The sequence below is a fragment of the Physeter macrocephalus genome, chromosome 13, assembly GCF_002837175.3.
Source record: "Physeter macrocephalus isolate SW-GA chromosome 13, ASM283717v5, whole genome shotgun sequence".
Lineage (NCBI taxonomy): Eukaryota > Metazoa > Chordata > Mammalia > Artiodactyla > Physeteridae > Physeter > Physeter macrocephalus.
In genome coordinates, this window is record NC_041226.1 from 12169847 (window position 1) to 12183723 (window position 13877).

The following is a 13877-nucleotide window of genomic DNA, read 5'->3' on the forward strand; positions in this document are numbered from 1 at the left end:
TTCCATTTGCATGGAATATCTTTTTCCATCCCTTCACTTTTAGTCTGTATGTTTCCCTAGGTCTGAAGTGGCTCTCTTGTAGACAGCATAAATATGAGTCTTGGATTTGTATCCATTCAGCCAGTCTGTGTCTTTTGGTTGGGGCATTTAATCCATTTATATTCAAGGTTATTATTGATATGTATGTTCCTATTACCATTTTCTTGTTTGTTTTTGTGGGTTTTTTCTTGTGTTTCCTGCCTAGAGAAGTTTCTTTAGTATTTGTTGTAAAGCTGGTTTGGTGGTGGTGAATTCTCTTAGCTTTTGCTTGTCTGAAAAGCTTTTGATTTCTCTTTTGAATCTGAATGAGATCCTTGCTGGGTAGAGTAATCTTGGTTGTAGGTTTTTCTGTTTTATCACCTCAAGTATATCCTGCCACTCCCTTCTGGACTGAAGAGTTTCTGCTGAAAAATCAGCTGATAACCTTATGGGGATTCCTTTGTATATTATTTGTTGGTTTTTCCTTGCTGCTTTTAATATTTTTTCTCTGAATTCAATTTTTGTTAGTTTGATTAATATGTGTCTTGGTGTGTTTTTCCTAGGGTTTATCCTGTATGGGACTTTCTGTGCTTCTTGGACTTGGATGACTGTTTCCTTTCCCATGTTAGGGAAGTTTTCAACTATAATCTCATCTGTTTTCTCATACCCTTTCTTCTTCTTCTTCTGGGACCCCTGTAATTCGAATGTTGGTGCGTTTAGCGTTGTCCCAGAGGTCTCTGAGATTGTCTTCAATTCTTTTCGTTCATTTTTCTTTATTCTGCTCCTCGGCAGTTATTTCCACCATTTTGTCTTCCAGCTCGCTTATTTGTTCTTCTGCCTCAGTTATTCTGTTATTGATTCCTTTTAGTATATTTTTCATTTCAGTTATTGTGTTGTTCATCTCTGTTTGTTCTTTAGTTCTTCTAGATCTTTGTTAAACATTTCTTGTATTTTCTCAATCCATGCCTCCATTCTGTTTCTGAGATTCTGGATCATCTTTACTATCATTACTCTGAATTCTTTTTCAGGAAGATTGCCTATTTCCTCTTCATTTATTTCATCTTGTAGGTTTTTACCTTGCTCCTTCATCTGTGACATATTTTTTTTCTGTCTCTCCCTTTTATTTTTTATTTTTTACTTTTTTTTTTTTTATGAGTTGGATTGTGTTCCTGTCTTACTGGTTGTTTGGCCTGAGGCTTCCAACACTGGAGTTTGTAGGCTGTTGGGTAGAGCTGGGTCTTGGTGCTGAGATGAGGATCTCCATGAGACCTCACTCCGATGAATATTCCTTGGGGTCTGAGGCTCTCTGTTAGTCCAGTTGTTCGGACTCAGAGCTCCCACTGCAGGAGGTTCGGCCCGACCCCCAGCTCATGAACCAAGATCCCGCAAGCTGCATGGGGTGACAAAAAAAAAAAAGAAAACAATAACAAAGTAAAAAATAAAATTAGACTAGGAAACTAACAGATATGTTAGAAAGAATATAAAAATAAAAATATAGATGAATCAACAACCGGAAGGTACATCAGTACCAGAATGGCAAAAAAGAGGAGGACGGAAAAGGAAAAAAAAGAAAAGAAAAAAAAAAAGGGGGAAAGGCCTTGGCTGTGGAGGGCAGGGCCTAAGCAAGGGTGATGTTTGGGTGGTGGGCAGGGCCTATGCTTAGGACCTACAGGGCTGGAAAAGATCCTGGGGTCTGTGTTGGTTGGGGCTTAGGCTCAAGGAACAGAAGGACCCCAATCGTGCCCCCTACCCCTGGTCTCAGAGGGCAGGGGCACCTCACCTGAGAGCCCAGCAGGCTTCCTGGTCTCGAGTGGGTGGGGCTAATGCCCTCCTCTCCTCTCCTGCTCCTCCGGAGGGCCCCTCCCGCCTGCCTCTCCTGATCTCTCTCACCTCCATCCTATGCCCCCAGGACCCACGCAGCCTCAAGGGGGCTTTGGGCGGGGCAGTACCAGCCTGGGAACTCAGCAGGCTCCCTGGCCCAAGTGGGCCAGGCAATCACCCTCTGCTCCTCTGCCGCTCCTCCCGGAGGGTCCCTCCTGCCTGCCTCTCCTGATCTCCCCAGCCTCAGGGGGGCCAATCCTGCCTGGCCTCCACTTCTCCTCCCCTCTCAGTCCCCCCAAGTCCTACTCGTTCACTTGGGGGTTCCTCCTGTCTCCTTGGGCGTCAGGGTCCCCCACCAGTGGCCAGCGGGTGCCCTAGCTGTGGGGAGACGCTAACTCGGTGTCTTCCCACACCACCTCAAAACACTAATTTTCTACTACTTCCTTGTTAAAATTAAGCCTTGGGGGGAACTTCATAGTTAACTAGTAATATTAAATTTTGAAATAGAGGAATTATATATTTTACTTAGTATTCATCTTTTGTTTTCTAAGAAACATTTATTTTTTATAGTGTGCAATCTAAAACAAAATAATGTAGCTATTAGGTATTATATCAATGGATTCCATATTCCATTAAACCAAAATCAGGCAAAAACTTAAGCTAAGCCAGTTTGCTATTTGAAATTGTGAGGACTGTATGCTGGAAAATCTTAATGATTAGGTGTGCTAGGAAGTTTGAGACAATGATCAAACTAACACATGCCTTGTTGAAAAAAATATGTATAGTATCTTGAGCATTTTACCATGTGCTCCACTGTAGGGATTAACATCATAATTGGTAGTGTGGTGGTATAGATAAGACAAGTGATAGTGGCCTTAACAAAATGCTTTCCAGGGAATCTGAATTGTCTGGATTATTTCCATCAGCCTTAGATTTGCAGTTGAACTTAATAGAAAGGATACTTGCCCCATCTGTGTAATAATAGAATGGGACTAACATTCCAACAGGGTTTCCATGTAAGTGACTATTGTCCTTCACACTCTGGGTGACAGCCTATTAAGACAAGGTTTCTCTAATATGGTTGTCACATGGTCAACTGCTACACTTTCTCCTCACTGGATTTCCTATGATCAAGCTAAATGTTCACTATGGTTGTGGTTAAGTAGGCAAAATAACATCAAAATACTGGCTTTGCCATAACAATTTAAACTGGATCATCTCTGGTAATCTAGTTTATGGAAACTTTTAATAAAACCTGGAAACCTTGCATACATAAATCATCTTCTTTAGTGAATTTTAGCAAGTGTGGTGATTATCAAAATCAAATATCAATTTCAAAATCAAATTTGGTAAAAATAGATACAATATAATTTATTTATATTCTATGGTTAAAATGAATTCACAGTAAATACTTTCAGGTAAAGAGTTATAGTATTGAATATCTACTATGACTGTATTAAACACAATGCTTCTTTTTCTCTTTTTATAGCCGATTGGTGCTTTGAACCCAAAGAGAGCTGTGTTTTACGCAGAGCGTTACGAGACATGGGAAGATGATCAAAGTCCTCCCTACCATTATAACACACATTATTCAACGGCAACATCCACCTTATCCTGGCTTGTTCGAATTGTGAGTGCCTTCATTAAGTTACAGTTTGCCTTTAATATCTCGAAGTTCTTAACATAATGAAATTAAATAAAAATCAAATATATTTATTTGTTTTAGACAAAGATTAGAGACCAGTGAAGTAGAGATTCCAAATTCTAGCAAAACCTGAATCCTTTTTGTTAATGAGTTGCCTTATTTGCAAAATTGGGTTAGAAAGATAGATTATTGTGAGTTTCTTAAACGTAAACCATTTATAAAAGGTACCAAACTCCTGAGTGCATCCTTAACACCCACTGTTTCCTATCTCACTGATTGTTACAGGCTGGCACTCTCCCCAGCCTTCCCAATCTTGCTTCTGGGGTAGCATATTTTAAAAACAGTTTTCTAAATGTTTTGAAGACTACTTTCTCTTTGTCCTAAGACATAAATATATTCAAGTCTCTGCAATTTTAAAAATACATACATTCATACATACCTACATATATACGTACATACTTCCTTCCAGCCCCTACTCACTCTGCAGTGACTTTCCACGTCTACCCCTGTGTAGTCAAATGTACTAGAAGCACAGCCTCTACTATCTTGTTCTGCACTGTGCTTGTCTCCACTTTATCACCTGCCATTCAATCTTTAACCTGCTTGATTTAGGTTCCACACCCATCACTTTACTGAATTGTCCCTGTGGAGGTCACGGGTTATGTGGCAGAGCTTCATGATATAGCTGAAGCATTTGGCACCATTGCTCACTTCCTCCTACCTGAAATTCCTTCCTCTCACCTGAAATTCCTTCCTCTCATGGCTCCTCTGACAATATGCTCCATATTTCTATTCCCCAGAATATTTCTACGTGCTTTATCTGGACTACATAATTCAGTTATAAGCTAATGACTTCCAGCTTCTGTCTTCATTGCAGAGATTTCTCTTGGGCTCCTGACCTATATTTCTAATATATAAATATATTTACTTATTTCTATATACTACTGGATATTTCTACCTGAACACCTCACAATACCATAAACACCATTTCCAGAAATGAACTCATCTCCCTCATAAATCTGCAGGGGTGCCTACTGATTTCTTATCTAAACAATCGGCATGATCTTGCACCCAGTTACCCAATCTAGATATTTTCTCTATTTTATCAGCCCTTACATCCAATCTGACATCACATCTGATAAGTTCTACCAACTGCAGTCTATCTCCTTTTCTCTATTGAGTCTGGCACTTCTTAGTTCAGGTTCCCGTTATTTCTCATCTAGATCATTGCAAAAGCTCTTAGCAAATCTCTCTGCTTTTAGTCTTGCCTTCTCCAATCTAGTCTAGTTAAGACCAATTACTGGAGTCAGATGGTCTGACTTTTTTTAAAAACTATAAGCGACTGGGGAGTATCACAGAATGCTAAGTCAAATCTCTTAAGTCAATGCAATCAATAAAGTTTTCTCCTCTTACCAAAACATACTTCAGACCATTCTGTTGCATGAGGCTGATTTGCCTCAGAAACACATTGATAAAGCAGCACATGAAAATGTGCATACACAGGAATGCATCTCCTATTTTCAAAGGTGTTTTTTCCCACTGCCTGAATGACAATTTGGTTTGGAGGTCTTCCTCAAGCATTCTCTCCATGATGGGGAGAAATTGGGAACTTATTATAAATATATAGTATGCGTATGTTTTAAGTAACTTGTAAATCACTGACAGATGATATACTACAAATAATAACTGTTATCAAAACAAAAGTTAGTCAGAATTAGGATTGTTTAACTGAACACATATTTTATATTTTTCATAATCCTAAACCAGAATAAGAAATAAAGAAGTTTAGATTAACTATTCTGTAAGAAAACAAACTCAAATCTTATTTTAAAAGTACACTGTATACCTTAAAAAACTACAAATAGAACTACCGTACGACCCCGTAATCCCACTACTGGGCATATACCCTGAGAAAACCATAATTCAAAAAGAGTCATGTACCAAAATGTTCATTGCAGCTCTATTTACGATAGCCAGGACGTGGAAGCAACCTAAGTGTCCATCAACAGATGAATGGATAAAGAAGATGTGGCACATATATACAATGGAATATTACTCAGCCATAAAAAGAAATGAAACTGAGTTATTTGCAGTGAGGTGGATGGACCTGGAGTCTGTCATACAGAGTGCTAACACATATATATGGAGTCTAAGAAAAAAAAAATGTCATGAAGAGATTAGTGGTAGGACGGGAATAAAACACAGACCTACTAGAGCATGGACTTGAGGACATGGGGAGGGGGAAGGGTAAGCTGTGACGAAGTGAGAGAGTGGCAGGGACATATATACACTACCAAATGTAAATTAGATAGCTAGTGGGAAGCTGCCGCATAGCACAGGGAGATCACCTCTGTGCTTTGTGACCACCGAGAGGGGTGGGATAGGGAGGGTGGGAGGGAGGGAGACGCAAGAGAGAAGAAATATGGGAACATATGTATATGTATAACTGATTCTCTTTGTTGTAAAGGAGAAACTAACACACTATTGTAAAACAGTTATACTCCAATAAAGATGTTTAAAAAAATAATAATAAAAAATAAAAGTCACTTTAAAAACAAAAACAAACAAAAAAAATACACTGTATAATTATAAACTAAAGGAAAAGACATAAAACTTTCTTTTGTAGACCAAAATTGTTAGTCTAATTTGTTGAAACATTCACCTTAACTATGTGAACTTGTATCCTTTTACAAAAATGTTTCTGAGCTAGCAGTTTCTTAAGAAATATTTTTTAACTCTCACATTTTTTGAGTATAAGAAGTTCTATTTCTTTATTTTCTGTTAATTTGGGGGAGATATTAGATTTATACAAGTGCCTGTTTACCACTATAAACCAATCAGAACACCTTTCGTTTATGGGTTGTAATAATTTATTAATACTCTCCAGGTGTAAGAAAATACTTCACACTCATGCAAGAAGTAAAGGCTTTTCTGAATTACAGACACATGTATATAGAGAGAACTTTGTAGCTTCTATCCTGCAGTTTCAACCACAAGTCAAAACTAAATACAGAAACACAAAAATTTACCAGTCCAGATCTCAAACAGTTGATGTCCTTTACAATGGACGTAAAATATGTTCACATTCTATATGGGCTCACAAATAAGCAAACAAGAAAATGAAAAGCAAGAAACAATCATTACTATAGTGACCCTCCACCATGGGAGGAGTAAGAGACTTTTCATGGGCATTTTGGGGATTAAAAAAAGCATTATCAAGTGGGTTGTTTTGAGAATTGTATGAGTATATTATACATATATATATAAAATAGTATTTTGAAATATATAAAATGGTATTCAATGGCTTTTGTATAATCAAATTAGTCTGAAGTCAGATTTATAAGAATTTAAGTGTGAGTTCATAAAAATACTTATTATCACCAGCCTGATTTAACACTCTTCTATCCCTGATAAGCTAAACATTTTATCAAACAATAAATCATAATTCATCCCAAAATTGATTTCTTATTCCAGTGAAATGGAATACAAATTTGAATCTCTGCAAGGGTACGGCAGACATGCTATCCCTATTTATGCTACACATGCCCTTTTAGTATTGTCTATAGCTGTGCTGCATGGTAGAAATGTAATGCAAGCCACTTATGTATGTAATTTAAGTTTTCTAGTAGCCCTATTTAAGAGTAAAAAGAAACAGGTGAGATTAATTTAATAAATACATTTGTTAGCCCAGTATATCCAAAATGTTATAATTTCAACATGTAACCGATATAAAAATTATTAATGAGATATTTTACATTGTTTTGGTATTCTTTGAAATCCAGAATATATTTTATACTTATAGCACATTCAACTTGAACTAGCCATATTTTAAGTACTCAGTAGTCACATGTGGCCTGTGGCTACTGCATTGGCAGAAGAGATCTCTAAGATTGCTTTTATGGGGACTCATTTAGCCAACACATCTTAAGTTGTGCTGTTATAAATAGAAGTATCACGGTCTAATAGTTTACTAAGTGTTTAACCTAATGGCCCAGGGAATTGTGATTTCCTCATTCCCATCCCAAGGAGTTTATGAAGTAGAAAATGCATTAAAATTTGTGTCACTAAGAATTTGTTCATAAAAACAAAATACAGATTAAAGTAAGTATCTGCCCTTTACCTTTCAAACCTTTTAGACCCAGTCATTAAACTCATTATTAGTTTCAGTCAATATGTTTAGTATGACAATGATAATAATTGCTTTAAAATGCTAATTAACTACATACCTCATTACTTTATTTTTATTATATATATATTTATTTATATTTTATTTATTTATTTTTGGCTGCGTTGGGTCTTCATTGCTGCACGCGGGCTTTGTCTAGTTGCTGCGAGCGGGGGCTACTCTTTGTTGTGGTGTGTGGGCTTCTCATGGCAGTGGCTTCTCTTGTTGCGGAGCACGGGCTCTAGGCGCGCAGGCTTCCGTAGTTGCGGTGCGTGGGCTCAGTAGTTGTGGCTCGCGGGCTCGAGAGCGCAGGCTCAGTAGTTATGGCGCACAGGCTTAGTTGCTCTGCGGCATGTGGGGTCTTCCCTGCCCAGGGCTCGAACCCATGTCCCCTGCATTGGCAGGCAGATTCTTAACCACTGCACCACCAGGGAAGTCCCTACCTCATTACTTTAAATTCAAAATATTATTTTAGACACAGTACCAGTGAACTCACTTGTCTAAACTACAAGATTCTGAAAAAGCTGTTTCTTTGCTAGCTGCTGTTGGACAAATGATGAATAAACTATTATAGAAGTTTGGAGTTTGTTCAGATATTAACTAGTATAATAGGACACATTTTACTTGGAATGTTTTTACTTTAAATCTTACCCTGCATATATAGCATATACACAGAAGTAATTCTGAATTACTTTGGAATTCACCTTCCAAATTCAGTATATTCAGCCTACCTATTCAAAACTGACTTGTCAAACATTTAATTATAATTCTTAGGAAGTTAAATAGGTTGTACAACAAAAGTTAACTTATGAATCAGTTGTTTAGAATTTGGGATTTACTTTATAAATTATGGGTTGCTTTGAAAGCCTACCCAAGAGCCTGTTTAAACCATAATATATCTTTAACAGTATATATCTGTAGTGAAAAAATAGTAGAAACACTTATGCAAGTACCAAAAGATAATGCTACTGAATAAAATATTGTCATCGTGTTTCTCTTGATACTTACAGACAGTGCATATATACTTAGAGGAAGATGAGGGATTCTTAACCAAGAGACTGGTGTATGGTAGGCGCATAGGTTTCTGAAGATTCTAAAAGATATTTCTGGTTTCTTTTGAAAGCAATGGGAGAAAATAAACTTGTGAAGTTAGCCAAAGTACAGTAGAAGTAATGGTTCCTCCATTTCCTAGAATGTGATTACATCTACTTGAAGGACCATAGTGAGAATTGTGTTAGTTACCTGAGATAATACAGTTCTAAGCACAGAAAGGTGCTCAGTAACTTCAGTTCCCTTCCCTTTGGTCTTTATTATGCTTTATGTAACTTCAAAGTATCCATCTTTTCTTTGATAGAGTTATGTCACAAGCACTGACTGTTACCCAGGGATGGGGTTTGTTTCAAATGAAATGAAAAGAAGGAAAAGAAGAAAACTAAAAGGGGAGAGGGATGTAAGAAAAGATCCTTATGAGATGACTGAGCAGAAGTCATATAAGACAGAAGAATAAAGGAGTTGTCTAAAGAGAAGAGGGACAGAGGCACAGGGTTCTGTTGCCCAGGAAGGGTGAATTGTCTGCGATCATTGGAAGGCAGGACAGGTTGTTAGTGTCCTTGCAGGAACTAAAGGTTATGACAGAGTTCAGTAGGACAGGTACTTCCCATGCAGAACAGGTTAGTTTGATGTTCTAGCCCTGAGAAAGGCTAGAAGGTTGGGGTCGATGTAATCAGGAGAAGGAAGTCTGCCATCAGCCATTTATATTGTATTCCCGGACCAAACCTGAAGTTTTTTTGTTTTTTTTTTTAAATCTGAAGTTTTTAAAGCCCAAGTATTTTAATTTCTGAAATTTCTGTTTAACATGTATTTATTTGTCCATCTTATCTCCCAAGCCAAAAGCTTTTCTAGTAGAATGATAAAATATCTAATATGGTGATGTACATATAGAACATGGTTTGATCAACATGTGTCAGGTGAATAAATACAGAAGTTTCTTAAACTTAAGACAGCTCTTGATCCTCTGTGTTAGTCAGGCATGAGTCAAATGAAAAAGAAAGGCCTTGTACTGTGCCTTGAAGGTAATAGAGAAACACATGGTAAAAGGTAATCTCCACAATAATCAGAGCTTGAAGATCAATACCCACTTATAAACAAATAGGTTATCCATTTCTGTTAGTACTGTACCACTGTAGCAACTGGAGGCCTTCAGGAATAATGAGAATACATGTCAGTAGAGTAGTATGTGACCCTCAAACAGTTGTTAATCAGATCTTTATAAAGGCTACGTAGCACAGTGAAATGTGAAATTCTTCAATATTCTCTACTTTTAGGTGCCACCAGACTCATAAACTTCACAACCAGAGATAATAATTCTTCAATTTCAGATTTATTTTCACTGTGCCCATCTGCGCTATTCTTGGCATGCCTTCGTTAAGGGTTAAAAACTAAGGAAGGATTTTATAATTTAGGCTGGGGTAGAGATCAGCTTTTAGTGGTTGATGATAAGAAGTAAGACTTTGCATGTATAAACGGGTCTTCACTCACATGTATTTTGTAGGTTAAAAATCATGAAGACAAGTCTGATCCCTCTAAATTATTCTCTGCCCACTACCTACAAAGAAAAAATAAATGCCTTACATCAGCATCCTAGAATAATGAACAAGTGGATTCTGAAGATGCAACTTTATGGTCAAACTAGTGGTTAAGAACTGACAAGAAAAACTACATCTTACCCTTATCCAGCCATACCCCGCACCTTCTCCCAGCAGTACCTTGTATGTTTAGATGAGTTTGAAAAACATTAATTAAACACTATGAACCAAGCACTTGCTTGGTTCTAAGAATAGAGGGATGAATTAGGCCTAAGGAGCTGAGAGTCCGGTCAGTGGCTAGGGAGCTGGCAGTCGGGGTGGAAGCCAGCAGTGAGCACTTGACACAGTGCATGAAGCTGGTAGTCATCTTCATCGCTGTGTGTCAGCTAAGGTACTTCAAGCTTTCTCAGTATTATTTAATCTTAATTACCCACAAGGTATTGTCATTCCCAACTAACAAAGATGAAAGAACTGAGATACAGTTACTTCACACCGCTACTTCCTTGGGTGGGGTTAAGTAAGGTGCCTAAGAGAAGTAAATGGTTCCACCAAGACTCAAACTTAGATCTGTCATATTTCATTTGATTTACTGTTGCTTCTTCTAGAATTATATCCCTACTTTAATTTAGTGATAAGATATATGGCATTGACTACCTTCAGTTTAATAGGGAGTTAATTTTTTTTTCTAACTTAATTTTGGTGACATCTATTTGTCTCTCAAGTCACTTAAAATCTTAAACAGCAATATGGACTTATTGGATGCATATTTGATTTTCAGGTAAATCAGTAATACCCTACTTACCTATATAGTGTTACATCATTCTTCATCTTATCTCTTTCACCATAGTTTTCTGTCATTCAATACTAAACATGAGACTTGGTGATACTTTATAAACTTATAAAATTGATGTCATCTAGCCACACTAAATTTCAGGAAGATACTGAAGAATATGAATACTTATAGCTGTTGCCTGACAACTGGACCTTATGACTAGTGGCAAAAAGAGGAGTTTAAAGAAGCAAAGTAATGTTTTATGGATATAAAAGAATGAACAGAAATTATATATTAAAGAAAAAAAACAATATTTAGGAAATATTTCTTAGCATTATTTTTTTTAACATCTTTACTGGAGTATAACTGTTTTTCTTAGCATTATTGAACCTAGGAGTGACATGTCATTTATCCTAGACTTAACAGAAAAGGATGGAACCATAGGAAAGTAAATATATACTCATCTTTGTTATATTTGAAATTTCCTAAGAAATCCTTAGTAAGAATGAATGTTATTTAATCCTTTTAAATTTGGAAGCAAATTTAATGACATCAGAAGTAATGCCTCTCTCCTATCATAAAAACTATAGAAAAAGCATTAAAATTAAATACATTAGGACCTTGTGATAAAGTTATTCCTAGGTTTCCTGCTATGGGAACATGTTCTTGATGACGGACACCAAGTTTTGATAAGGTAATAGTTACAGAATACTATTGAAGGACTAGAGTTTATCTAGTCTGATTTGTATTAACTTCATTTCATTCTTTCCTTCAACAGATTATACATTGAGCAACTTGGGTGTTCCAGGAGTTCTTCTAAGTGTTGGAGATAAAACAGTGAATATGATAGATATGGAACCTATTCATGTAGTGGGGAAGATAGACAAGCTAAAAATCCGTTACAAAACAATGTGACAAATGCTTCAGGGATGTGTTTTGAGAAAATATCTGTTGCTCTTTAAACACACTGGAGAACTTGGCAAATCAAGGAAAGCCTTTCAGGAGAAAATGATGTCTTGGCTGAGACTGAAAGGATAAGATGAACTTAGCCAAGTCAGGATGGTGAGGTAGAGGGATAAGTTTATACCAGGCAGAGGAAACAGCACATACAAGGGACGAGAAGTGAGACCAGTGTGGCAAGACCTTAGGATGTGAAGATGGGGATGGCAAGAGATAAGAGTTAAGCAGGTTCCAGATTACTCAGGCTCTCTTAAGACAAATCAAGTAGTTTAGACTTTTCCCAGAGAGCTCTGAAGAGCTATGGAAGGATTTTAATCAAGGATTTGCATTTTAAAAAGATCATCAGACCATAATATGATAACTTTAGGAGACTTTCACAGGTAGCCTAAGATGGATATTCCCTACCTAATTTCACATTACGGTGAACAGTGTAGGAGAGATTTTCTTGAGTGTTACTATGTGTGGCCTTAGTTATGAGAAAGAAGATCTGAGTTATATATTGACAGTAATGCAAAATCATTCATAATAAAATCACAGAGCACTAGAACTCTATCCTTTTATAAATCAGAAGAGTGAAGGCCAAGAAGCAAAATGACCTGCCGAGGTTGAAGAGTGACAGGTGACTCAGTGGTCCAGACTGGCTCAGACCAGCACCTCCTGACTCCTCCTGGGTGTGGGCGTCCTTCCAGGATCCTGCACCATTTCCACCTCAGAAGGGTTTCAAAAAACGAAATATTTTACAAAGGAAGAGGACAGTCGTGTTCAGAAGGGTCAAATTCTTGACTTTTTTTTCCTTTAGGAACCTTTCACAACCTTCTTCCTCAATGCAAATGATGGAAAATTTGACCATCCCAATCGAACCTTCTCATCTGTTGCAAGGTCTTGGAGAACAAGTCAGAGAGATACTTCTGATGTAAAGGTAGGCCCTTTTATTTGTTGATATTAATTTCAAAATATGTTGACGTTTTGATTTGTTTATTTTTTTAAGTGCGTGTATAAGATATTTTATTCCACAGCTTTATTCCATCATATTTTAAAATTATGTGGCATATCTAACCTAAGAGGAAACTAAAGGAAATAATTTTGAGCACCACAGAAAATGATTAGGATTCTTTTATATTATTCAGTTAAGGTGTTTTTGTTATTTCAAAAAATTCCTATCTAATTTAGATCGAACAATCAGGAGCTGGAAAGAAATTGCCTTTCCTGCTGTTAACTCAATATTTGGCCCATTCCATAAAACACAGCAGGAATTGGATTTGACCTTAATGTGTCATATTGTTATAGCTTGCCCAGCTTTGGGTTTACATAGCCTGGGGCAATGAATAAAGCATTAATGACAAGACCCATTTAAAATGTAGGCTTTTCTGTACAGCCTTAGCTTTTACTTGGCTGTGCCTGGGGATACTATGCAACAAAACACGTTAGATTAAACCAGCACACACGCCATATCCAGGAACAGCCAGAGAGGGGAGTCATTTTACAGTTGGTACTACTCAACTATTGTTAAATATAAAGATTTGTTTTTCATTTATATGGGCTTTTGTTTTCTAAAAAATGGTGTATTCAAAACATTAAAATATATTTGCTCTCTCATTTTTCTCATTTTTTCCTGATAATAAGATTATATGATCAGGTTATTACATAGGTATATGTGTTTCTTATTTTAATCCTCTTTTCTTCAAACTTTTCCCATCACTGCCACTCATGCTGTTGAATATACAAATATTATAGTATCATTCCATTTAGTGTCTTAATCCAACAAAAGAGTGAATTAAAGTCAAAATTGTCATTTACATATTTATGCTTATCTATTGCAAATATTTTTAAGACAATTACAGTGTTACTGAACTGTAAGAAATTGGATGAATACAACTTCTATTTAGTTTTTTTCTTTTTTTTTTTTTTTTT

The 13877-nt window shown here is 36.7% G+C and overlaps 1 protein-coding gene across 9 annotated transcripts in view; it reads left to right on the forward strand.

Moving 5' to 3' along the window:
- Positions 1 to 13877, forward strand: part of NBEA (neurobeachin) — a 607387-nt gene that overhangs the window by 522843 nt on the left and 70667 nt on the right. For all 9 annotated transcript variants that reach the window (XM_055089393.1, XM_055089395.1, XM_055089397.1 and 6 more), the window contains 2 exons: positions 3329 to 3469; positions 12766 to 12885. In XM_055089393.1, coding sequence (XP_054945368.1) covers positions 3329 to 3469; positions 12766 to 12885 — 261 coding nt within the window. The remainder of the gene's footprint in view (positions 1 to 3328; positions 3470 to 12765; positions 12886 to 13877) is intronic.